The sequence below is a fragment of the Aspergillus neoniger genome (genome assembly GCF_003184625.1).
Source record: "Aspergillus neoniger CBS 115656 unplaced genomic scaffold BO87scaffold_14, whole genome shotgun sequence".
NCBI lineage: Eukaryota > Fungi > Ascomycota > Eurotiomycetes > Eurotiales > Aspergillaceae > Aspergillus > Aspergillus neoniger.
Window position 1 is genome coordinate 718,789 of NW_020291142.1, and position 23,204 is coordinate 741,992.

At 51.1% G+C, this 23,204-nt stretch overlaps 8 protein-coding genes across 8 annotated transcripts; 5 read left to right on the plus strand and 3 right to left on the minus strand.

Moving 5' to 3' along the window:
• The first annotated feature begins 636 nt into the window (after positions 1 to 636).
• On the plus strand, positions 637 to 3,486 carry BO87DRAFT_45913 (phosphatidylinositol-3-phosphate-binding protein BEM1). Its single transcript, XM_025628929.1, has 4 exons — positions 637 to 1,023; positions 1,260 to 1,388; positions 1,728 to 2,483; positions 2,560 to 3,486. Exons 1-4 carry the CDS (start codon positions 1,018 to 1,020, stop codon positions 3,472 to 3,474), a joined length of 1,806 nt encoding a protein of 601 aa, XP_025480417.1. The 5' UTR covers positions 637 to 1,017; the 3' UTR covers positions 3,475 to 3,486.
• Positions 3,487 to 4,089: 603 nt separating this feature from the next.
• Positions 4,090 to 6,485, plus strand: BO87DRAFT_376246 (AFG1 family ATPase). The gene is made up of 4 exons (XM_025623251.1): positions 4,090 to 4,737; positions 4,871 to 5,315; positions 5,374 to 5,890; positions 5,976 to 6,485. The coding sequence occupies exons 1-4, from the start codon at positions 4,377 to 4,379 to the stop codon at positions 6,327 to 6,329; spliced, it is 1,677 nt and encodes a 558-aa protein (XP_025480418.1). The 5' UTR covers positions 4,090 to 4,376; the 3' UTR covers positions 6,330 to 6,485.
• A 536-nt stretch (positions 6,486 to 7,021) lies between these two features.
• On the plus strand, positions 7,022 to 9,339 carry BO87DRAFT_358122 (spore-specific catalase CatA). The gene is made up of 3 exons (XM_025621446.1): positions 7,022 to 7,233; positions 7,291 to 7,716; positions 7,772 to 9,339. The coding sequence occupies exons 1-3, from the start codon at positions 7,042 to 7,044 to the stop codon at positions 9,323 to 9,325; spliced, it is 2,172 nt and encodes a 723-aa protein (XP_025480419.1). The 5' UTR covers positions 7,022 to 7,041; the 3' UTR covers positions 9,326 to 9,339.
• Positions 9,340 to 9,788: 449 nt separating this feature from the next.
• Positions 9,789 to 11,348, plus strand: BO87DRAFT_307432 (putative di-, tri-valent inorganic cation transporter; the record flags this gene model as incomplete). Its single annotated transcript, XM_025619393.1, has 10 exons — positions 9,789 to 9,870; positions 9,938 to 9,987; positions 10,032 to 10,076; positions 10,129 to 10,276; positions 10,325 to 10,405; positions 10,457 to 10,515; positions 10,541 to 10,570; positions 10,621 to 10,849; positions 10,899 to 10,978; positions 11,037 to 11,348. 10 exons carry the CDS (start codon positions 9,789 to 9,791, stop codon positions 11,346 to 11,348), a joined length of 1,116 nt encoding a protein of 371 aa, XP_025480420.1.
• A 612-nt stretch (positions 11,349 to 11,960) lies between these two features.
• Positions 11,961 to 14,216, plus strand: BO87DRAFT_46021 (fatty-acid amide hydrolase). The gene is made up of 7 exons (XM_025629000.1): positions 11,961 to 12,406; positions 12,463 to 12,561; positions 12,615 to 12,688; positions 12,745 to 12,844; positions 12,904 to 13,325; positions 13,378 to 13,501; positions 13,565 to 14,216. The coding sequence occupies exons 1-7, from the start codon at positions 12,131 to 12,133 to the stop codon at positions 14,129 to 14,131; spliced, it is 1,662 nt and encodes a 553-aa protein (XP_025480421.1). The 5' UTR covers positions 11,961 to 12,130; the 3' UTR covers positions 14,132 to 14,216.
• A 12-nt stretch (positions 14,217 to 14,228) lies between these two features.
• Positions 14,229 to 18,631, minus strand: chsB (chitin synthase class II). The gene is made up of 6 exons (XM_025628895.1): positions 18,381 to 18,631; positions 17,906 to 18,296; positions 15,840 to 17,554; positions 15,604 to 15,788; positions 15,377 to 15,543; positions 14,229 to 15,319 (listed from the first exon to the last, which is right to left on the minus strand). The coding sequence occupies exons 2-6, from the start codon at positions 18,142 to 18,144 to the stop codon at positions 14,416 to 14,418; spliced, it is 3,210 nt and encodes a 1,069-aa protein (XP_025480422.1). The 5' UTR covers positions 18,145 to 18,296; positions 18,381 to 18,631; the 3' UTR covers positions 14,229 to 14,415.
• A 581-nt stretch (positions 18,632 to 19,212) lies between these two features.
• On the minus strand, positions 19,213 to 20,930 carry BO87DRAFT_376254 (DUF1774 domain-containing protein). The gene is made up of 4 exons (XM_025623252.1): positions 20,747 to 20,930; positions 20,460 to 20,670; positions 19,923 to 20,362; positions 19,213 to 19,860 (listed from the first exon to the last, which is right to left on the minus strand). Exons 1-4 carry the CDS (start codon positions 20,754 to 20,756, stop codon positions 19,640 to 19,642), a joined length of 882 nt encoding a protein of 293 aa, XP_025480423.1. The 5' UTR covers positions 20,757 to 20,930; the 3' UTR covers positions 19,213 to 19,639.
• A 686-nt stretch (positions 20,931 to 21,616) lies between these two features.
• BO87DRAFT_46077 (inositol monophosphatase family protein) lies at positions 21,617 to 23,204 on the minus strand. Its single transcript, XM_025629036.1, has one exon. The coding sequence runs from the start codon at positions 22,787 to 22,789 to the stop codon at positions 21,731 to 21,733; it is 1,059 nt and encodes a 352-aa protein (XP_025480424.1). The 5' UTR covers positions 22,790 to 23,204; the 3' UTR covers positions 21,617 to 21,730.

Sequence of the window (23,204 nt, forward strand, 5' to 3'; positions counted from 1 at the left end):
AGAAAAGGGAAAAAAATATTAAACCATTCTGCTAGGGGGAGGACCTTTCCAGAACACTGCAACCCTGGGAACCTTCCGCCGAGCTGTCACGCGTGGATCCTCGTCATTGTCCACCCACTGAACCACTCCAGCGCACCCATTCTATTCCCATCCATCCATCCATCCATCCATCCATCCTCAGGGGCGGGGGGAACACCAAAGGAAAGCGGGCCGCTTTTTTTCTGTCCCAGTCGTCGCAATCCAGAACTCCCCATACCGGCTCGTCCGTGGTAGTCCTGCTCGTTTGAGGGCGAAAAATAGGCAAAGAAAGACCAGCAGAAATTAGGAGGCCACTGCACTGTCACCCTTGTCTGGGTTACTTGCAGACCAGCGTCTAGGGAGTTACTCTAATTTTTCTTACTATAACAACATATCGCCGCTGACAACCGTCCGCTCTATTTCATCCATTGACACTCCCTCTTGTCCCTACTCTCTCTCTCTCTCTCTCTCTTTCCCTATCAAACCCCAGGCTATTTTGTCTGTTACTATCTTTTTTTACTGTATCACTTTAAAACGCTCCTTCATTGTTCAGATTTAAAGTTTTCGTCTTACTATATTTTTTTTTTTTTTTACTTTTCTTTTACTCATTTACCCTGTCTCTTTTGCCTCATTCGTCTCTCTCAGCTGCTACCCGGGATTGCCGCCCATTCTCTTGTTCTTTTGGTTTCTTTGTATTCCAACACATCCCATCGCCGACAAGACCTTCGAATCTACAGTGATACGCCTGGACCGGGGTGGCTGACAACGGGCATAAAGTGGATGATCAGATCTTGTCTGCTGCAGGCCTCGCTCAAACTACCAAACCCTACTCGTCCCCGTACTTACGTCTTGCCTTGCCTCGGCGGCTGATCTGGCGTTCCCGACCACCTGTGGGCACGGCCTGGCTAGGTTGACCTGCCTAGGGAGTATTATTCATTGATTCATTCCGACGTTCATTTATTTAGTTTCGCCCGGAAGGAGAATTTAGCAAACTAAATAATGAAGGTACGTACATCTATCTGTTCCAAGCTGGCAAACCCGCCTGCAAGCAACCCCCTCGTTTTCCCGCCCCTCGTTTATCTCGATTGTCGCTTGTTCCGAGCGCCCTCCTCCCCGAAAAATTAGCACCTTGATTTGATGACTGTGGCCCTTCCCTTTCTTCTTTCTGACTGGGAACGATCATTATTGCCGCGCGCAATCTATCGGCTCTGGACTAATCTCCAACACCGCCAATTAATTAGGCCATTCGACGCTCTCTCAAAGGGGAGAAAGATCCCAAACCCCACCACCACCACCATCTCAGTCACCATAGTCACCACCACCTTTCTATTACTCCAAAGTCCGCCATCGCCATCCTTCCGCCAAAGAAGGTGTGTTACACCCTTTCCTTTCTTTAATTTTCCCCTTCACTATTTCGCCTTATTTAATTTCCTTTCCATTTTTATTTTTTCCATCCCTCTCCGATTCTCAATTTCTATTTCCACTCTTTCCATTTCTTTGCCTTTCGGATCCCTGGTTGATCCCACCCTCCCCTCCTTCCCCCCCTGCCTTTACCCCTCCTTTTCTTCTATAGTCGCATCCTTCAAAATTTGGTTGTTTGTCGATTGTAATTGATTTCTCTGCGTGTTATTCGCTTTCGTTCGCCGACATTAGTCGAGCAGCCTATCCTTGGCGACCCGTTGTTGACCACATCCCTGTGCTGCGCGTAGGTCATCAAAGCGCTCTACGATTACCAACCGGAACCCGGGAACTCGCAGGAACTCGCCTTCAGCAAGGGAGACTTCTTTCACGTTATCAGCAGGGAGGACGACTTGGACTGGTACGAAGCGTGCAATCCGCTCATCCCTAGTGCGAGGGGGTTGGTTCCCGTGTCCTTCTTTGAAGTGATTGGCAAAAACGAGAGACACAGCGCCGGATCGGTGGACCATCATAAGAAGAAAGAGCCGCACGACTCAGGCTTCTCCGATCGAGCTGCCTTCCCAGGTACAGACTTCATCAGCAATTCCTCCCGCAATAGCTTTCAACCCAGGATGTCGCAGTTGGGGAAGGGCTCGAGTGCCATGGTCTATGGCATCGTTCAGTACGACTTCCAGGCCGAGCGACCGGACGAACTAGACGCCAAAGCTGGCGAGGCCATTATTGTTATCGCCCAGTCGAACCAGGAATGGTTTGTCGCCAAACCTATCGGTCGCCTGGGTGGCCCGGGTCTCATCCCCGTTTCCTTCCTCGAACTTCGCGATATGCAGACAGGTCAAGCGGTCACCGATCCGCTTGAAGCTGTCAGGCGTGCCGGCGTGCCAAAGGTGGAGGAATGGAAGAAGATGACGGCCGAATACAAGAACAGCAGCATCACGCTGGGCAAGATCGACTCCGCTGGTGGCTCGTCGATGCAGTCTGTCACGTCGAGCATGGACAAGATGTCCATCGGACGTCAGAGTCAAATGAGTCAAAATGGCCAGTCCCAGGTAAGTCTCCAATGTTTCCTCCTTTTGTCGCATCCGCGACTCGTGAGGACTGTCGCCCTAACCTTTCGTGCGATAGGGCTACCACACTCGCAATGCCAGTAAAGGGTCGCTTGTGCAACAAGTTTCGCACCAGTCGCAGCAGAGTTATCACCAGTCATTGATGGCGCCAATCGCGGCATCTATTCCCCGGTACTGCTTTGACAACGACAAATACTGGTACATCATCGAGGCCAAAATGGAGGACGGTCGCTGCTGGGAGTTGGCCCGCTACTACCACGACTTTTACGATTTCCAGATCGCACTGTTGACTCAATTCGAGGAGGAAGCCGGTAACCGTGGCAAGCCGCGCACGCTGCCGTATATGCCCGGACCAGTCACCCATGTCACGGACGCCATCTCCAACGGCCGCCGACAGAATTTGGATGAATATATCAAGAAGCTCTTGGCTATGCCGCCCCATATCTCTCGCTGTCAATTGGTCCGTCAGCTCTTCGCTCCCCGCCCCGGTGACTTTGAAATCGATCCCAACGCATTTGGCGAAGAGACCCGGTTCTCCGGTGGCTCGCATCATTCCTCGGCGAATGAGCCGTCACGGAGCGTGTCGCGCCAGTCGTCGCAGGCACCGATTGCCGTTCACACAGAGCGCAACTCGCACCAGCGCGGTCAACCCTCCCTCTCACTTTCCAATGGCGCACCACCCCCGATGAACCGCCAACCTAGCTCGTTAACGCAGGTGTCGACGTCGAGTGGCGGTGCCATGAAAGTCAAGGTTTTCTTCCAGGACGACCTCATTGCGATCCGGGTCCCGAACGACATCAGCCTTCAGCAGCTCAAGGAGAAGCTCACGGACCGTCTAAAGATCCAAGATGAAATTATGGTCCAGTACAAGGACGAACCGTCCGGGACGTACGTCGACTTGGCCACGGATAGTGACCTGGACACGGCGATCCAGCGGAACTCCAAGCTCACACTATATGTTGGACTTGCATAGAAGCGTTATTTCATCACCCTCCGTCTATATCCCGATAGATCTGTCTGTCATTTTTATCAGTTTCTTTTGTTGTCCGAATATTGCACCCGTTTGTGGCGGTGCATCGGGTGTCCCGGTGTTATGGTTATTTTTCCTGTTGTCTCTGGTCATCAGCCTCTGAGCGGTTGTTATTGAATCACGAGGTTGATGCTTTGACAAGAATGACATGTCTGAAACGTTTACGCCATCATGTACTCTTTGTTTGTTTTTTTGAAGCTGCACTTTTCTGTTGTGTGGGCCATGGCTGATTGTTTACCCTCCATACCCTGTTACTGTGATGTGCTATTGTCTTTTGTACATAAGTCTTCTCTTGCATATATATTCTAGCCGTAGGCTACGACACCTACTGTTTACCATCTGCTTTTTGTGCCAAGTAGAACACATGGTAGGGAACCAATTACCGTTCCGGCGTTCACAATAAACGAATGATCCACTCGGCCAAATAAGGCTTTGTCGGCTCTAAATCTGGGGGCCGATCAGTTGCCGCTCTCCGAGTCACATGACAGACCATCGGAATGCCTTTTCTTGTTGCTTCGGTTCCTTTTCGCCGCGGAGTTCTGCTCTTCCGGTCAATATCGGGGCTCTTCAGAGGACTTTCTTTCTCACTTGCATACTTGCATTCGACCCGTTGAGTCGAGTCGACTTGTACATACTTGTCAGCGCGTGCATTCCTGTTGCCCTCTTCAGTGTCCACTTGTCTGTCCCCGCTTCTTCGCCGCGTGGGCGCCGCACTTGACCGTCTCATTCGCCGAGTATTTGCCGACCGAACAACCTCGGGTTTAAGTCTCCACGACTTTGTCGCAACGCACATTTGTTCAGACACACACCATTTTCCCATACAGTTTTCGTTATACGCAACGTCCATGAGCGGATCCTCGGCGAAACTGTGCGCGGACTACCTGCCCGGCGCACTGAGGGCTCGGGGCCCTCTTTTGCGTGCCGTTCCTCGGGGCACTCGCCGGCCTGGCGCCAGGGAGTATAGACGGGGTGCTCATGGCGCGAACAACTCTCGCTATCGTCCCTCGGTGACGGCTCACCGAGTACCGGTCCGTGATACGGTCGATGTGAGGTTGTCGCAGGGCCAGTATGCGCGCCGCTTTGCGACAGCCGCCGAGGGGAAGGCTGTGGAGGGCGACGCTGCAGCTGGGATGCAGGGTGGTCCGCTGGTGGAGTATGATGCTCGTGTACAGCAGGGTCGCTTGCGAGATGATCCGTATCAAAGACGTATGTTGAATTTCCATGCGAATTGGTTGTCTCCGGTCGAGCGGAGGTCACTCCCGTAGTAGGGGAGGGAGAGTCTGAAAAAATGGCCTTATCTCGATTACACACGCTAACATGCTTGGTTTACAATGAACAGAGATCATTGAGCAACTGCAGGACCTGTACGAACGACTTCGATCCTACAACCCCCCGCCGGTCGTCCAGCCAAGCATCGAATCCCTCGACCCCAATCCCAAGTCGTTCTTCGGCTCGCTGTTCAATCGCAACGCAAAGCAGGAACTTACAATCCCCGAATCCCTCCCCAAGGGACTGTACATGTACGGCGACGTAGGATGCGGCAAAACCATGCTCATGGACCTGTTCTACGAGACCCTCCCACCCAACATCAAGACCAAGACCCGCATCCACTTCCACAACTTCATGCAGGATGTGCACAAGCGCATGCACGTCGTCAAGATGAAGTACGGCAACGACTTTGATGCGCTGCCTCTCGTGGCGGCTTCCATCGCAGAGGGCTCGAGTGTGCTGTGTTTCGACGAGTTCCAGTGCACAGATGTCGCAGATGCGATGATTCTCCGAAGGTACTACACCGACCAGTCTCACCCAAACCACAGCCATCACTAACAAGCAAAACAACAGACTCCTCGAATCCCTCATGTCCCACGGCGTCCTCCTCGTCACCACCTCCAACCGTCACCCCGACGACCTCTACAAGAACGGCATCCAACGCGAATCCTTCATCCCCTGCATCAACCTCCTCAAGACCGCCCTCGACGTTATCAACCTCAACTCCCCAACCGACTACCGCAAGATCCCCCGTCCCCCAGCAGCCGTCTACCACCACCCGCTCGGCCCAGACGCCGACCACCACGCCCAGAAATGGTTCGACTTCCTCGGCGACCCCATCAACGACCCCCCACACCCCGCCACCCAAGAAGTCTGGGGTCGCAAGATCCATGTGCCCCTGGCCAGCGGCAAAGCCGCCAAATTCAGTTTCCAGCAGCTCATCGGCAGTGCTACCGGCGCAGCAGATTACCTAGAACTCGTCCGGAACTACGAAGCCTTCATCATCACCGACGTGCCGGGCATGAACCTGACCCAGAGAGATCTGGCTAGACGGTTCATTACTTTCATCGATGCTGTCTATGAGAGTAGGGTGCGTTAGCCCCCAAACCTTTCCTTCCCCCCAAACAATCACCCAATACCAATACCAACTCAAACTAACAATATGGAATAAACAGGCAAAATTAGTCCTCACCACCGAAGTCCCCCTCACCAACCTCTTCCTCTCAGCCGACGACGTCAAATCCACCCTCACGGACGGCAGCAACGACGACGGCGCGGACCTCTCCGACGCGATGCGCATGATGATGGACGATCTAGGCTTGTCGATGCAAGCGCTCAAAACGACCTCGATCTTCAGCGGTGACGAGGAGCGGTTCGCGTTCGCGAGAGCATTGTCCCGTCTGTCCGAAATGGGAAGTAAGATGTGGGTGGAGCGCGGGTTGGGAGTGGGAACGGATGCGGATCATGGGAAGAGTGAACATGATGCGTATTTGAAGGCGAGGAGTCGCTGGTCGGAGGATAATATGTGATTTCCACCATCATCCTTTTTCTTACTCATCTTTTACCTGAATCTTAGATAGGGGAGATGTTGTTACTATCTAGATTAGATGGTTGCTGGTTTCTTCGTTGCATATACTATATACTTCTTCTATACATACGTGTATACATTTACAGTTGCATTTACAGATCATAGAGAGCTTAGTTGAATATTATGGCGATGAATACATGTTTGCGTTCATATTCGTTTACCCAGTTTAAACTGTGTTGTTGACTATACATATTCTGATAAAGGTTAAGTAGAACATGACGTCATCAACCCACCCAACGATCAACCAGGAACTTCAAACAAGTCTATCAGGCAGGGACAATTTAAGATTTCTCCACTCTCAGCTGAGTGCTCCTGCCACTTTCTTAATGATTCAATTGCCATTGGCCAAAAAGCATAGGCAATTCTCCTCTACGATGGATACTGTCAATGCAGGGAGTGGACTCTAGTGCACATCACTGACATCATGAGTTCTTCTCTTCACACCAAATCTGTGGACCATTGACAGCGTTATATCATGGTTCCGGTCCAGACTAGTCCCTGATCGACTGTAGTATTACAAGTGCTTAGAAATAGATTGGTCGGGTTGGGGCGGATGGGTATATAGGTATATAGTATCCCAGGCTACTATCTTCTGAAAAGAAAATTTCTCATCACTGTATACTTACTACCAGTGTGAGCGACAATACTTGACCATGGCCAGCGAACACTTCAACATGACCACCAAACAAGATGATCTCGCCCGGGACACAATCCAACTATCCGGCGTCCAACCCATGACCACCGATTACGGGATCAAAATCTCGGATCCTGATCATTGGCTTCGCGTCGTTGATGCGCAGCATAATGGTCCTTCGTTGTTGGAGGATCCGATTGCGAGGGAGAAGGTATGATCCTTTTCTTATAATACAGTCCTCTGCTAGAGTATCGACTGACCAGTGCAGATCATGCGCTTCGACCACGAACGGATCCCCGAACGAGTCGTGCATGCCCGCGGTGCTGGAGCCTTCGGAACCTTCAAGCTCCATAAAGCCATTCCTGATCTCTCCTCAGCCGGTGTCTTGAATGACACGGAGCGCGAAACGCCCGTCTTTGTGCGGTTTTCCACCGTCCAGGGCAGTCGGGGGAGTGCGGATACTGTTCGGGATGTTCGGGGCTTCGCTGTGAAGATGTATACTGCTGAAGGGAATTGGGATATTGTGGGGAATAATATCCCGGTCTTTTTTATTCAGGATGCTATCAAGTTTCCTGATGTTATTCATTCGGTCAAGCCGGAGCCTCATAATGAGATTCCCCAGGGACAGAGTGCGCATAACAACTTTTGGGATTTTCAGTATATGCATTCGGAGACGACTCATATGCAGCAATGGGTGGGTTTATTTTGATTTATTTGCTGAATGGGCAGCTGGCTGATTGGTTTGCTAGGTCATGTCGGATCGTGCTATCCCTCGTTCGTACCGTATGATGCAAGGCTTCGGTGTCAATACCTACTGTCTTGTGAATGACAAGGGGCAGAGGCACTTTGTCAAATTCCATTTCACCCCGGAGCTCGGGGTGCATTCTCTCGTCTGGGACGAAGCGCTGAAGATCGCAGGTCAGGATCCGGATTTCCATCGGAAGGATCTGATGGATGCCATTGAGGCAGGCCAGTACCCCAGGTGGAAGTTCGGCATCCAAGTAATTCCAGAGGAGAAGAAGGATGACTTTGAGTTCGATATCCAGGATGCAACCAAGATCTGGCCGGAGGAGCTTGTGCCAATCCAGTACATTGGACAGCTGGAACTGAATCGCAATGTTGACGAATACTTCCCCCAAACCGAGCAAGTGGCTTTCTGCACAAGCCATATCGTGCCCGGTATTGATTTCTCGGACGATCCCCTTCTTGTGGGCCGCAACTTCTCCTACTTCGATACGCAAATCTCCCGCCTGGGCCCTAACTGGCAAGAATTGCCAATCAACCGTCCCGTATGTCCGTACATGAGTCTGGTCAACCGGGATGGTCAGATGAGACACCGCATCACAAAGGGCAAGGTGAACTATTGGCCTAATAGGTTCGATGCGAATCCCCCATCCTCTCCAGCCCATGGGGGATTCGCGACCTACCCTGAGAAGCAGCGCGGCGTGAAAGCACGTGCACTGTCAGACAAATTCAGCGAGCATTTCAACCAGGCCCAACTGTTCTACAACTCCCTCAGCCCCATAGAAAAGCTTCATGTCTCCAAAGCATTCTCCTTCGAGTTGGACCATTGTGATGAGGAGATCGTGTATAAGCGTCTTTCAGAACGACTGGCTGTCGTTGATCTCCAGCTGGCGAAGACTGTTGCGAAGAATGTCGGAGGCAACACGCCGACCAAGGCACCAAAGGAGAACGATGGGAAAACATCAAAAGGCTTGAGCCAGTTCGACTACCTTTCTGACAGCGCGCAGATTGCTACTCGTCGAGTTGCCATCCTCATCGCGGATGGCTTCGACCTCAACTCATACGGGGACATGAAGAGCGCTTTGCAGAAGCAAAATGCATTTGTATTCACCATTGGATCCCAGCGCCAGGGTGTCACCTCCGAATCAGGGGAGAAGGTGGTTCCCGATCACCACTTCCCAGGAATGCGTTCCACACTCTTTGACGCGACTTTTGTACCCGGTGGAAAACACGTTGATGTGCTGGCGAAGAACGGCATCGCTAAGCACTGGATTGCTGAGTCTTTTGCACACTTAAAGCCTATTGCTGGTGTTAACGAAGCGGTGGACTTCATCCGGAAGCAAATCAACCTAGATGCGGTCAAATATGCCTCGGATGGTCAGGTTAAGGAGAGCTATGGAGTGGTGACTGCCCATGGCGCACCTGCGCAGCTATTGCAAGTATCGTCCAATATTGGTAGCGGGAGCAAGGGATTCATCGACCAGTTTATCTGGCAAATCTCGAGGCACAGGAACTGGCAGAGAGAGTTAGATGGCTTGGTGGATGAGATCGCTGCATAGTAGAATGTCGGTCAACAAGTATTTATGAGATAATGAATAGCGGTCCCTGATGTTTGTCACAACATGGTTTGTAGTAAACTCCCAGTAAGTGAGAAGCTGAGAGAATCAACTCTAGCAGCAGTTACAATTGGAATAAAATGCCGAGATTGCTACGTCAGCTGCATATGATGTGTGACATGGGTAATGGTGTGAGCATGTCGGAGCTGGATGGCACAACAGTCTAGACCTTCACCCTCAGCATAGAGACTTGAGAGTAACATGTTTGCCTAGGTATAGACACCCTAGAAAGGGTCCCTCACAACATGTTCGGCCAGCCTGGTTTGTAAAGTTCATCGCATTCCAGCCCGGCCCCATTCTAATGTAAGGGGTAATAAGCCGGTAGCCTCACACCTGGCCGTGAGTACTTCTACAGCAAAAGGTCGTCTGGGCTTTGTCTCATTCTCATCTGAGGGAGTTCGGTATCATGGTGCTCGAAATATCACGCGCCACGCGATTGACGGTGGTAGTTGTCATCTCCTCGGCATTCTTTGTGGCTGAGATCTCAGGTTGGCTCCTCTCTATCCCTCTGCAGATTGCTTCATTGCAAGCCTGGCTGATGCGACCGTACGGTAGTTGGTTTTTACACACATTCCCTTGCTTTGGTGGCCGATGCTTTCCATTATGTATGTGTGGCCCATTGTTGCAAAGCGGTCACTTATGGATCTAGTTGAACGACCTGGTCGGGTTTGTTGTCGCGCTCGTTGCTCTCAAGGTAGTTTACGGCACGGTCAAGAAAGGTGCAGCAGGTACTGAGTTCACTCCAGGTATCAGAAGCAGACGAATCGCCGAAAGCCCTATCTTTTGGCTGGCAACGAGCCCAGTTGCTGGGCGCCTTCTTCAATGGCGTCCTACTCTTCGCGCTTGGGATAAGCATTTTCCTACAGTCCATTGAGCGATTCATCACGCTCCAGCGTTGGTGCTCCGTCCTCCTGTCAACTTCATCCGGTTAATGTGCAACAGGTGTTGAGAATCCTAAGCTCATGTTCATCATGGGAGCCATCGGACTGACCCTGAATCTTATCAGCGCCACGTTTCTCCATGGTAATTCCGGCTTCAACAGCTAATGAGGCGGCCTCGGTAACTGTTTTACAGAGCATCACCATCATGATCACGGACATGAACCTAGTCCAGTGGCTTTGGAAGAGCTTCCGGTGTCGACAACAGATGACATTACAGAACCGGAACGACCAGGAAGTCCGAACGTTAGTACTTTAGCAGGAATAAGAGCATTCAGCTGGCTGACTTCTACTCTGTAGCACGATAACCATAAACATCTTTCGCATGGGCCTCGAACAGCCTCTCACGGACATGACCTAGGGATGCTGGGGGTCTTGACCCATGTTATTGGCGATGCGGCCAATAACCTTGGGGTGATGGCAGCGGCCTTGGTCATATGGTTCACTCACTATGGAGGACGATACTATGCGGATCCTGGCACAAGTATGGGAATAGCCATAATGATAATGCTGTCTTCGATTCCACTGGGTATGTCCTTTCACGTTGTTTAATTGATAGAAACTGAATCCAATAATAGTGCGGCGATGTGGGATCATCCTGCTAGAAAGCGCGCCTAATGGAGTCGATCTTGAGGATGTGAAGCATGATCTAGAGAAGGTAGGCCACACCGAGGCTATACTCATCGAGTAAATTCTCACAATTTGGGGTTTGGCAGATTCCCGGTGTCCTATCGGTCCACGAGCTACATATCTGGCGCCTGAACCAGCACAAGGCGCTCGCATCGGTCCATGTGATGGTATCCGATTGTTCAGTGCCGAGTTTCCTGAAATTGAGTAAGACCATCAACGAATGTTTCCACGCATATGGGATCCATTCCACCACGATTCAGCCAGAGATGGCTCATCCGGAGACGATCGCAGTAGGAAGGCCGACAGTGGAAACAGAGCGGGTTTCGCAGATTGAAATGTCTGAGAAGTGTCAGGTGATATGTGGGACATTATGTGAAGAATTGACGTGTTGTGGATAGAGGACATACGGTATTTGGATATAGGGATAATAAGAAAGTATGGAGTACAAACGAAAAGAGAAGAAGAGGGAGATGAAAATAAAGATGAAGATGGCAAATGTCACGGGGAGGCTGGGTCATCTGACCTGGCTGTTACTAGTTAGTTTGTTAATATCCCATCGCTGAATGCTTCTCTTCCTTCCTCCGCTTCATCCACACTTATCCACTCGAAAGATTGTTGGTTTTCTTCGTTGTTGGTCCATGTGCTACTGATGAGATGTGAACTCCATCTCTAGCCCCCAACTACCTAGTATGCGGAACATATTCCGCCTGGTCGTTTAAACCTTCGGCTGTGTTTCTCTGTGCCCACCTATGATTCCTAGCAGGTCTTCCCCGGTACTGACTACCAATGATTAAAAGTGTGATAACTCCAGATAAGCAAGGTCGGCACAAGAGCTCCATTCAGCGTTCATTTGCTAATTGCCGATAGGCGCCATGGCCCTTGATAGGCAAGTGCTCGCGACCAGATAGATAAGAGGATCTCCACCCGAGGCGTATCTCCTCCCTGGAGCTAGGAGCTGCAGCGCAGCTGGGTGCATACAGGCTATTGATCGTGATTGGACTGCATTCCGATTCCGAGATGTAGACCTGTCCCAACTCCTCATTTGCCTTGCCATGGAAACCATTAGTGCTTTTGTCTGCCGGTTTTAAACTGTGCGCACTCCCCTCCCCACCTTTCCCATGCTGCTCACATCTCCTCTATCACCCAATTCTGAATCAAGCGCTCGCGAGCATCGTACACTATGTCACTCTCATGGGAGCTCCAGGCACAAAAGGCCAAGGACATTCTCCAACAGTCAATCCCCAAACAATGGCTCCTCCCCGCACATAAGCTACCCTCGGCCGACCTGAAAAATTTGGAGGACTTTCCCCGCAAAAGCGGCCTTCTCTCGGCGAGAGAGCTCAGTATAACCGACATGTCTGCCGCAACCCTAGTGCAGAACATGGGGGCTGGAAAGCTCACGGCAGAGGAGGTGGTAGTGGCTTTTCTCAAGCGAGCCGTATTGGGCCATCAACTGGTAATGCTTAACTATATTCTTGTTCAGGTTTCTGTGCGACTAATACTTGTTATCAGCTTAACTTTGCTACAGAGTTCCTAACCGACCGAGCAATCGGGCGAGCCAAGGAACTAGATGAGTATTACAGGCGGACCGGAAAGCTAGTTGGGCCTTTGGTGGGACATCCTTATCAGCGGTACCGTACAATCCATAAACTAATAACGCGCAGCATGGTGTCCCGATAAGCGTCAAAGAGCATGTTGGGGTCAAGGGCCATACGTGTAATGCCGGCTATGTAGCCTGGTATGACTTTTCCCTCCTTCAGATACAGTATCAAACCCAGAAACTGATAGCACCAGGGTGGACGATATTGCAACAGAAGACGCCCTCATCATACAATGCCTCGAGAAGGCAGGCGCCGTCTTCCACGTACGAACCAACCAGCCACAATCTCTCATGGTACAGCTACATTCCTACCTTGCAGACAAGGACCTTGCATAGCTAATCAACACATAAAGCACCTCTGTTGCAGCAATAACCTCACCGGAACGACGCTAAACCCTTACAACCGCACGCTCAGTGCCGGTGGTTCCTCAGGTGGTGAAGGCGCTTCGACCGGCTTCAAATGCGCTCCCCTAGGTATCGGCACAGACATTGGAGGCTCAATCCGATGCCCCGCTGCATTCTGTGGCTCGTATGGATTCCGTCCAACAGCCCTTCGCAACCCATTATCAGGTGCAAAGGCACCCAAGGAAGGCCACGAATCCATCCGCGGCGTAATCGGACCTCTCGCCAGCCAGAGCGTGGAAGACATCGACATCTTCCAGCAGGCCATCCTCGACCAAGAGCCATGGGATATCGAGACGTCCTTAGTCCCCGTCCCATGGAAAAGAGCCAACCCCACCAAAAACATGACCGTAGCCATCATGTGGGACGATGGGTAAGCCAGCCAACAGCCACACCAACGCATACAGTACCCTAACAAACACCAGCGTCGTCCGCCCTCACCCCCCAATAACCCGGGCCCTCAACCACGCCAAATCCAAGCTCCAAGCCGCCGGCATCAAAGTCATCGATTGGGAACCATATAAGCACAAGCATGGCTGGGACATCATCGTACGTCACACCCCAACCCCATCTAACATACCTCCTCCAAACTAACCACAACCCCCACCCCAGTCGGCAATGTACTTCCCCGACGGCGCCCTCAGCCAGCGCAAACTCATCGCCCAAACAGGCGAACCAATCCTCCCCTTAACAGCCTGGGCCTTCGACTACAGCAGCCCCACCCCCCTGACTATGGCCGAATCCTGGACCCTCAATGTCCAGCGAGACATATACAGAGACGAATACCACGCGTTAATGAAATCCCGAGGCGTGGACTTCATCCTCTGTCCCGTATACGCGGGCGTCGCCTCCGTTCTCGGCGAATCCCACTACTGGAACTACACCGCGGTGTGGAACATTCTCGACCAGCCGGCCGTGGTATTCCCATCTGGGTTGAGCGTGGATGCACAGCTGGATCAATTGACCACCGAGCATAAGACGTATAAGCCTCGAGACGAAGTTGATCAGCGCGAATGGAGTAAGTATACCGGTCCGAAACGGTACGAAGGTGCGCCTATTGCGTTGCAGTTGGTTGGAAAGCATTTCAAGGATGAGGAGACTCTAGCTGCTGGTGCTTTGGTCGATGGGATCTTGAAGGGTGGAGCAGAGCAGAGTACTACTACTAGATCTATGCTCTGAGTTAAGCTACGATGAGTGAGAGAGATATATATAAGTTGAAGTGAAATCCGATATCATTCATGAATCGATCGATCATTTACAATCCATTATATCCATCAATCATAACGAAACATAAATACATACATGAAAATCCCAATCATCCATCATCAATAAGGTCGTAAGAAAAAGAAAAGGAAACATAAAAAAGAAAACCAAACAAATCTATCTCACCGCCAGCAAGGAAGCCAGAGCTGGAATCAATGAGATAGAATATAGAGGGGTATACCGAGAGATAAAATAGATCATCACTTCCTCCAAAACATAGCCTTACCTGCCACTCTCTTCGCAGACCACTTTGTCTCAGCAAATTTGTCCTTGAAACTGACTCCGCCACCATACTTCAGCGCAGTACTACTCCTCCCACCGCTCGAGCCAGAAACATGGCTCATATTGGCCAAATTGCCTGCATCGAATTTGGTCTTCCCCTCGACGATCTTCTGCACGACAAGCAAGATCGCATACGTAGTGGATCCAATGACACGAATAAGGGCCAACACTACCACGGACCACAGGATGATGGCGAGGTAGACGTTCGTACCGCCTGCGTCGGGACCGTAGACTTCGGAGATGGCCATGGCCAGGACGACGTTGGCTACCATCCAGATGGAGACCATGTATGTGCGGACAGCGCGGTAGTAGTCTTCTTGCATTTGGCTCTCGGTGATGGGGGTCTCGGGGACTTCGACGCGGTCGCGGAGGTTGCGGAGCGCGGCGTCGTAGCCGCTGTCAATGTCGAGTTGTTCGGAGGGCATTTCGATTTGGACTGTGGTACCGTTGATGACGCGCGCCGCTCCCAGATCCATGTTCAGGACGTTGTCACCTTTTGTTCCCCAGGAGACATCGTGCGTGTTGCAGAAGGCGTAGACTTGGAGGGTGCAGATGTAGCTGGGTAACATGATGAAGTAGGCTGCTGAGGAGGTGAACATGTGCCAGGGGTCGAGGTAGAGAAAGGAGGCGTAGAAGTATAAGCCCACTGTTGACAAGAGGGACATGACGATGTTGACGAAGAGGCCATCGCTCACTTCGAGATCGGTATCAACGCCCGTTCGTGCTAGAATTTCGATCACCACTAGGTACATGGTGCAGAAGATCGTGTAGAACATGATGATTGAGTAGACGATGATGCCGGACAAGTATAGCTTTTTGGCACTGCAAGGGTTGAGGTTAGCTAGCTATTCATGAACTGTCCTGGTATGGATTACTCACCCTTGCGGTCGATTACCCATAGAAATGATGAACTGCAGACACATGACCAGAATACAGGCGTATCTCAAAATCACGAATATGTATTTGCCGATATGGTGACCAAACGGATCGATTTTGTCGTCGGTAAGTGAGCCAGCGATGAAGTAGAATACCAGGTAGAAGTTTGCCTAGAGGTGAGTTGAATGTCAGCGAGGTTTTCTCGGATAGCTGGGTATCATAAGACATACCAAGCCAAAGTACGTGAAGATCAACTGCATGAATTGATAGGCACCCTCGATCTGGAGGAGAATCTTCCGAGGTAGCGAGTGGTCCGTTTTCCAAAGTTGCTTGCCATTGACGATAGAGTACACGGCCGCGAAGAATGCACCGTTCAGCCAACGTCTTCTCTGTGAGATGAACTCGGGAATGGAATCTAGCAATTTTGTTAGAGGAGTTACATCTCTCGCTCGTCTTCATGGCTTACCTGGCACGTCGGTTTCACCAACAGCACTCTTCACGAACTTCAAGACCCAGCGCTCTTCCCTCTTGGCAACCAACTCCCAGCAGAGAATACGATCTTCTGCCAAGTACATGTTGGCAGTGAACACATCTGCATCTTGTCCATGTAGTGTTTCTCCCTTAAAATACTGGTTCAGAGGGCCATTTCCCTCTGCGTCGTTTTGCAGTGCGAAGAACCGATACGCACTGAGCGCTCCGGGAAGCACAGTAATGTATCCGAAGACCGATTCCAACGGCTTGTCCAAGATGTTGGACATCTTATATTCAAAGTTCTGACTGGCAACCAGTGGGTTCAGAAGACCCAGCATACCCTTGCCTTTACCAGCCTTAATTTCACCAGCCGCTCCAGCGACGTTCGAGTTCTGGTCGAACGCTTTCCAGAGGTGATAGAGTGCGGTAGGCGCAGGCTTGGTACCCACATCCAGCAGGATGCAAATGTTCGGCTGTAGTGCTCGGCCAAAAGCATTGAAGAACCAACGGTGTGAGTTCAATTTCTTCTTGTTGTGCTCCTTCAAACAGAAGAGCACCTGGCACGGCATAATGCCCTTCTCAGCACCCTTAAACTTCAAATCGGGATCGAGCGACACTTGCGTCGTGTATTCGTAGACGTGTGCGTTGACCTGCTTCTGGTTGACGACGTTCTTGGCGATACCTTCCTGGTACACACCCAAAGCCGCCAAAGCATTGAGGGTCCGCGGATGCACCTTCTTACGACCGTCGGCAATGATGCAGACCACAATCTTCTTCCAACCATCCTTACCCCAAGTACGGGACTTGGATCGCGAGCAGAGATGGGTAATATTCTGCATCACACCATGCATAGTCCGAGTGAAGCCAATCTCATCCTCGTTATACATCGTGATACAAATCAACAGCTCAGTCTCACGCATAGTGCTGCCAATCTGTTGGCGCAACTTGTAGCCTCGCTGCGTGAAGTCATCGGGGTCACAGGTAACCGCAGTGTACCGCATATGGGTGAATTCTCGGTCATCCCGACGAGGCAAGAAGGAGTGCAAGATAGTTGGGATCTTGCACTCCAAGATCAGTTCACCGTTGATCAGTTGGACTTCCTTCGTGGACATCTGAGCCTCGCGAACACCTCGGCGGCTCTGCTTTTCGGGGGCCGGACCATAATGTATGTTCGGGTCAACCATCTCATCTGTTTCTTCCATTTCTTCGTCCAAGTCGACTTTCGACATGGCATCCTTCTCATCTGTAATAATCGTAGACTCGCTCATAAAAGACTGCATGCTGGCTCTGTTGTCGGCTCTAGGGTCGATTGTTCGCCCACCACCACCAAAGACATCATCGTCGCCCGCGTCATTAATCGGGATGTTCGCATCGTGTCCACCAGGGGCGGAGAAAAGTGGTGCAGGGGGCAACGGACGGCGAGGGCTTCCCCCATATCTTGAACTGGGAGTGCCCGGGCGTGGACTACCATTCAGATCTGCACGTTCATATTGCGAGCTTGCGACCGAGGGGGGAGCTGGAGGTCGGGCCCAGTTCCCGACACGGTTAGGCGACCAAGGCCGTGTGGGAGAACCCGGACGAGAGGTATAGTGTGGGACATCTACCGTTGATGCTGCTGGCGGGGGGATGGTTGGTACATTTCCCAGACTCGATACAGGCCGGGAAGGAGACTCGGTTGGCTCATAGGGATAGTATCGCTGGCGTTCACTTCTGCGGTTGTTTTGAGCACGCGAGTTAGCAGACCGCTTCATAACCATCATTTCGTATATCATATTGAAAGTAGTTGTCCCGGATGTCCATAGACATCCCAGATATACGCAAAAAAGCGGAGACAGTGTTGGCCAGGAAAATCACGGCATGCAAACTGACTGAGTATTTCTCAGTCACCAGACTTGAGCTTTCCCCAGACAGCGGTTTTAACAGCATTGACCATGTCAACAAGGGGAGAGATGGTATGGAGCTCCACGCCGGAGGGCAGATACCAAACAAGGTCATCGGAATGCCAGAAGCTATGGCTCAGTGTGATTTAGGGGAATGGAAAAAAGAAAGGCTACTACTTACTCTCCGTCATCGACAAAAGGATCCCCATAGTGGTACTCTGAGCTAACTCCCGTGTCGGCACTCAAATCACTTTCTACAATCGTGCTGGTGGGCAGCAATCGCATAGTAGCTCCATGCGCACGGGATGCTGCCGGAGGAGAATCATGTTCGGCATAGTATGGGTCTCCGTACGTATCATATGCCGGCGGCTCCTCTTCCTGGTTATGCGCCGGCACGTACATCCGCGACGAGTTGTTCATGTTTATCTGCTCGTAACTCAATCGCGCATAGTATCCGAGGATCAAACGTAGTGGTGGCACAAAACGATTTCTCAGGTATCTGTGTGGTTACGGCCCCAGCGGTTACGATGACCTCAACTCAAGGGACGTAGATAGTAGTGGTCTATGGATTCCTAAAGGTAATGGGTTCCACGGTTAGCACATCTGCATTGCCCAGACAATTCCAGATCCGGGGGTTGATGGGGAATGCCACTTACTATCCACAGGGGGCAGTTGGTTGTCTGGTAGTACCAGTAAACAAACCAAAGTATGTCAGAGATCTAGAGGAATGTATCGGGGCAACCAAGCGATTGGATAACGGTTTGAAGAAATCGAGTAGAACCTCGGATGCGAAATTCGAGCTTCCTTATAAACAAAGGTTGTGTTCCAATCCACACCACAAACGCACACACAGAGCGTCAAATACTGAAGGATGGCAGGTTGATAGAGTCAAACAGATCCGATCAGTTCCGCCCCAGGCACTTCTTAAGAAAATCACCTTGGATACGGGCGCCTAAACTGCCGTCGTAATCAGACTGCGCTGACGAAGAGCAGCGCCTGGAGAGCGTGGATATCACCAGGGCAACGGAAGCTTGGGAGGAGCGAGCGGGGCGACCATCCTTGCAGCTGAGAGACATCGCATGGATCGAGTGATCGTGCTAGGAGAGATGAGGACTCCCATTCTGAATGGTCATTGGCTCTGTTTGTCATGGTGGGTGTCTGGTTCCTGGCGATGTTCCGGATATTCAGTTCTGGTCCTTACTTCCACTTTCTGGCCATTTCCTCGTGTGGTTTGTTTCCACGGCTGAGATCCCGCCCGCTTCCTCAGGCACCACCACCATCACCCCCTCGCCAACTGCATTTTCTACTGTCGAACCGTGGAGCTTGGCTTTGATTTGCGGTCCGTGCGGGTTCAAGGAGCGCTGCACGGTCTTGAGACGCAATATATTCCTTTGATCACAGTCCATGTTTAGTGCAGATTTACAATTAGCAGCGATATATAACCCCATCTGCTGTGGAGAACTCGGTCGTAAACAACAGTCCAGCCCATTTCAACTTTCGCATCCCCGGATACGATGTATTTACTATTAGCTGTGGCTCACTTGTAGCTTGATCATGATGATAAATATAGAATGCTGATGATCAGAGTAGAGACAAATCATTTTCCCAACCACATTAATAATCTGTCCATCGAATTCACAAGATCATCGCCGCCGTAATACATCAACAATTTTATAGTCCATCCGTCGACTTTCTGTAATTAAATAAAACAAACATAAATCCTCCAGTCTTACAGCAGTAAATTAGTTGCAGCACTATCCGAGCACAACAAATTATTGATGGACAACCCCCACTAAGACCCGAAAAGAGACTCTGAAATTAACTTCGACTGACTCACGTTTCAGCGATATCCTCTGTATGCAAAACCGCCTGCTTTCCGAAAAGCGCAGAAGCGGCGTTTGGCTATTATTCTCAACTAGGCAGTTTGAGCTGGCTGGGTCGAGTCGTTGAGCAACGGCTCCCTCTCGCGATCGGTCACCGGCGCCGGCTGTCCAGCCCTACGGAAGAAGATGTTGCGCCCTGAGTACTTCGTCAAGGAGATATAGAGAGACTCGGCGAAGAAGACGGCAAAGATAACAATGGCAAAGATCCACTGCAGGGAGATGATCTTGACGCCAAACTGCTTGACGGCCAATGCTGCAGAGTTGTGTTAGCGTTGCGACGGCACTTCTCTCAGAAAACCTTGTGCTGATACTTACCCAGCGTCAAGAGACTCAGACTGTAACCCAGAATGTCATCCTGGGTAGACAGGATGTGTGTGGAACCCACTGCGAATAGCACCCAGATGAACACATTAGCAACGATCCTCGCTGGCAGGCTGTTGCTGTTCACGGCAACGGCTCCGTTCCAGAAGAGCGTGATCAGAGTCCAGGCATAAGGCGCTGCGACGGCGGCAAAATGCGCAAGAGGTGGCAGTGTACGATGCCGCCAGTAGGTCGTCTTTTGGTTCAGGAAGTGTGCGATCAGGATAATCTCTGAACCCCAGAAATGATTGCGAGTCCACAGAAGAATCCAGGCAAAGATGAACAGATTGTTCAGGATGAAGTGCGACCCTACATTGGCGGCGGCGGTGGCCGTCACCGCGTCATTGGAGAAAAGATGGTAGACAAAGCCGATTTGAGACAGGAGCGTTATGATCCTAAATAGCAGGGCGTAAGAATAGGTTGGTAAACATAGAGCATTGTAGGTAGCTCTATCATTGAAGCAGCCGTATGAAAAATGACGGATATAGTTACCAGTAAACACCAGAAATAACCGTGCTCAAGCTAAACGGAGTAATGTGCTTGTTGGCTTGCTTCCAGATGGTATGGCCGTGCTTGACGTCGGGGGCATGGGAGGAGTAGTAGATGCCGACGACCACGACGAGCAGCCACGACAAGGGAACGAGGACGCGATAGGTTCCAAGGGAGAACCTGTCGTGAGACTCTCGCCTAGCGAATGGATTATCTAGAACAATTCACGGTCAGTCACAACGGTGTATTGCAGGCGAGAGTGTCTTATGAATCAAGGGGGAGGAACTCACAGGTTGACATAGCGACTGCTATGGATTAAGAGGTAGGGATGGTTAGGGTAATGGGCGAGGGAGACCTAGAATCAAGAAGAGCGAACTCTGATCCTGACCGGGGGAGAGGGGATGGACATCCGGTTATATTGCGTAGCGCAGCAGAGGTGAAGGACTTGCAGCGACGAAGCAGAAGCAGAAGAAGTACTTTAGTTGAAGGAGACTGGAGGATGTCATTGGAAGGAAGACGGCAGCTCCCCCGCATTGCCTGATCTCCTGACAGCCTTTCGCGTCTCTCACTGGCCAGTCTCTCAGCCATCACGGGACTGCTGTGCTTCCGGATGTCGTGTTGGGTAGTATTACTCGTCTCTCAGATGTTCTTCTTTGCTTAGCTCATTGCTTGAAGCTGGTCTAACTACGGTATGTGGGGGCCTCTTCCCTGGTTCAGCACAATGAGGTGACGACTAGTATCTATGACATCATCCTAGAAGGTATCGATCTCTATCCAACATCCAAAGACGTGATAAAACGCTAACAGTGGTACACATGCAAACAAAACGCATTATAGAGGCACTGCATGCTCCTGCCCTCCTTCCGTCTTCGCCATCTCGTCATTAATGGTCCTCTCATGTCATTGATCGCCGTCCCCACGTTGTCGATCAGTGCACGATCCTGTTGGCGCATGCAGCCGAGGGTCTCTTCCGCCAGTGATCAGACAAAGTGCAGCAAGAGTACCCTTTTCAAATGCATGTCCGCGCAAATACGGCTGGGTGTGTAGTTTGTCTTGTGGCAGCATAACAAGTAATCCTGGCCCTCATGCACGAACCGTCCTGTCAATACACTTGGGAGCTGCAGAGCGAGGGCATACTAGTCCGTAGCCTTTTTCTTTCATCAAACACTAGGTGGTGCAATAAACTAGTGGCTCCGAAGAAAAAGCAAAAACCGTAAGCAGGGACTGTTGAGACAGCTCATCCGCCAACCCAGACCCCGGATTAACCGTTTGTCTTACACGATCTGTTTCACTGCCTCCACGAGCCGGCTGTGGATGGACGAAGGTGCAACGATCATCCCGTAGCAACCAGACAGGGTTCTGCCCAAGCTGCAGTCGACTGGATTACCCGCCAGATCGCTAACTGTACAACCAAGTTCTTCGGCAATCAACATGCCGCCTGAATGATCCCAAATCTTCGACCGATAAGAAGGGTTACGCGGAATTTTTATCATGACATTACAGCCCCCAACTGCGATGGCGATGTATCGCAGCTGCGCGGCCCAGAGATCTGTCGAGGCCGGCCAAGGTGCACCCAAATGCGATGCAAGGCGGGCATGCATGTTCCTGTCGGATGATGTTGCTGACACGCAATCCACAAAATCGAGATCTTTAGGATCCGTAATCTGCGTCTTTGGCTCGATCTTGCGCGAGGGGAGGAGAGCTCCCGTTCCCATTTGCCGAATAAATGCGCCTTGTCCGGCGACAGCGAATACCTGATGCCCGTAGCCATCTCGGTCAACGATGTTTTCATGTAGGCGACCCGTCTTTAGGTTCATATTCGGACAGCCCAAAACGCCAACCTTCTGGTAGCCGTTTTCCACCAGTGACAGACAAACAGCGTACTGCTGACCCTGAATGAAGGTTGCTGTGCCGTCAACGGGGTCCAGAACCCAGGCACGGCTCTGCTTGCTACAGTTGCCCTGAGCACCGAGGTCGATCAAATCAAGCATTTCCTCCTTGCTGCTCGGAGCGTAAAGCAGTGCATCGCTTTCTTCGTCCGACAGGCGGGTAGAGGAGACCAGCTCCCAAGTCCTGTCAAGAAGAGCAGGATCTGATCGAAGAGCATCTGAGCTCTCTTCGCCGACGAACTCATCGTCGGGGAACGCACGGTGAATGGCAGCGATGATCAATGCCTGTGCAGCAAAATCAGCAATTGTCACTGGGGTGGCGTCATTCTTGTCGAAAGACCCCTTGTCCACAGCTTCCAATAGCTTTTTCGTCAGGAGCGTGGCTCTCTGGACTGTGAGACAGGCGATCTGAAGTTCCTTTGCGTAGGGGTTGGTGGATCCCATGGTAGCCGTATGTACCGTACCACTCGATAACAATTTGAGTTTTCAGATGGGTATCTAGCCAGGATCCTTTACGCTGAGATCTCTGGGATGCAGTTCGCCTCAATTAAGCGTTCTTTTCAGTCGTCTCGAAATCAACGATACTTGGAGATTCGGAGAAGATGTTGCAACGTCTTCCGAGATCACACACCGACTAATATCGGATCCAAGGTCTGATGGTGGGGTCTTCCTTGGAGGGGCACCGCTGGTGACGTAGGCGATAGATAGGAGCGACCGGCGAAGTTTTGCCAATTCAGTCAAAGCAAAGATATGTAAAAATTAGATAGTCTAAAGAGCGAAATTTCTCGTGTCAGGATCTGTTCTGAAGGGGCAAAAGTAGTGGTAACAAGGAGGAAACAAAAGCAGGAATGACTCGAAC

Excerpts from the sequence above, each read along its gene's own strand:
- BO87DRAFT_45913 (XM_025628929.1), top strand. Across the intron at positions 1,389-1,727 it reads CCATCCTTCCGCCAAAGAAG|GTCATCAAAGCGCTCTACGA; the intron begins GTGTGTTACACC and ends TGCTGCGCGTAG. Across the intron at positions 2,484-2,559 it reads GTCAAAATGGCCAGTCCCAG|GGCTACCACACTCGCAATGC; the intron begins GTAAGTCTCCAA and ends TTCGTGCGATAG.
- BO87DRAFT_376246 (XM_025623251.1), top strand. The coding sequence starts at position 4,377 with ATGAGCGGATCCTCGGCGAAACTGTGCGCGGACTACCTGCCCGGCGCA. Across the intron at positions 5,316-5,373 it reads GATGCGATGATTCTCCGAAG|ACTCCTCGAATCCCTCATGT; the intron begins GTACTACACCGA and ends GCAAAACAACAG. Across the intron at positions 5,891-5,975 it reads ATGCTGTCTATGAGAGTAGG|GCAAAATTAGTCCTCACCAC; the intron begins GTGCGTTAGCCC and ends TGGAATAAACAG.
- BO87DRAFT_358122 (XM_025621446.1), top strand. The coding sequence starts at position 7,042 with ATGGCCAGCGAACACTTCAACATGACCACCAAACAAGATGATCTCGCC. Across the intron at positions 7,234-7,290 it reads ATCCGATTGCGAGGGAGAAG|ATCATGCGCTTCGACCACGA; the intron begins GTATGATCCTTT and ends TGACCAGTGCAG. Across the intron at positions 7,717-7,771 it reads CGACTCATATGCAGCAATGG|GTCATGTCGGATCGTGCTAT; the intron begins GTGGGTTTATTT and ends TTGGTTTGCTAG.
- BO87DRAFT_46021 (XM_025629000.1), top strand. The coding sequence starts at position 12,131 with ATGTCACTCTCATGGGAGCTCCAGGCACAAAAGGCCAAGGACATTCTC. Across the intron at positions 12,562-12,614 it reads GAAAGCTAGTTGGGCCTTTG|CATGGTGTCCCGATAAGCGT; the intron begins GTGGGACATCCT and ends AATAACGCGCAG. Across the intron at positions 12,845-12,903 it reads ACCAGCCACAATCTCTCATG|CACCTCTGTTGCAGCAATAA; the intron begins GTACAGCTACAT and ends CAACACATAAAG.
- chsB (XM_025628895.1), bottom strand. The coding sequence starts at position 18,144 with ATGAACAACTCGTCGCGGATGTACGTGCCGGCGCATAACCAGGAAGAG. Across the intron at positions 15,544-15,603 it reads TCTTCACGTACTTTGGCTTG|GCAAACTTCTACCTGGTATT; the intron begins GTATGTCTTATG and ends ACTCACCTCTAG. Across the intron at positions 15,320-15,376 it reads ATGGGTAATCGACCGCAAGG|TGCCAAAAAGCTATACTTGT; the intron begins GTGAGTAATCCA and ends CAACCCTTGCAG.
- BO87DRAFT_376254 (XM_025623252.1), bottom strand. Across the intron at positions 20,363-20,459 it reads GTTATTTCTGGTGTTTACTG|GATCATAACGCTCCTGTCTC; the intron begins GTAACTATATCC and ends CCTGCTATTTAG. Across the intron at positions 19,861-19,922 it reads TCTGAGTCTCTTGACGCTGG|CATTGGCCGTCAAGCAGTTT; the intron begins GTAAGTATCAGC and ends ACAACTCTGCAG.
- BO87DRAFT_46077 (XM_025629036.1), bottom strand. The coding sequence starts at position 22,789 with ATGGGATCCACCAACCCCTACGCAAAGGAACTTCAGATCGCCTGTCTC.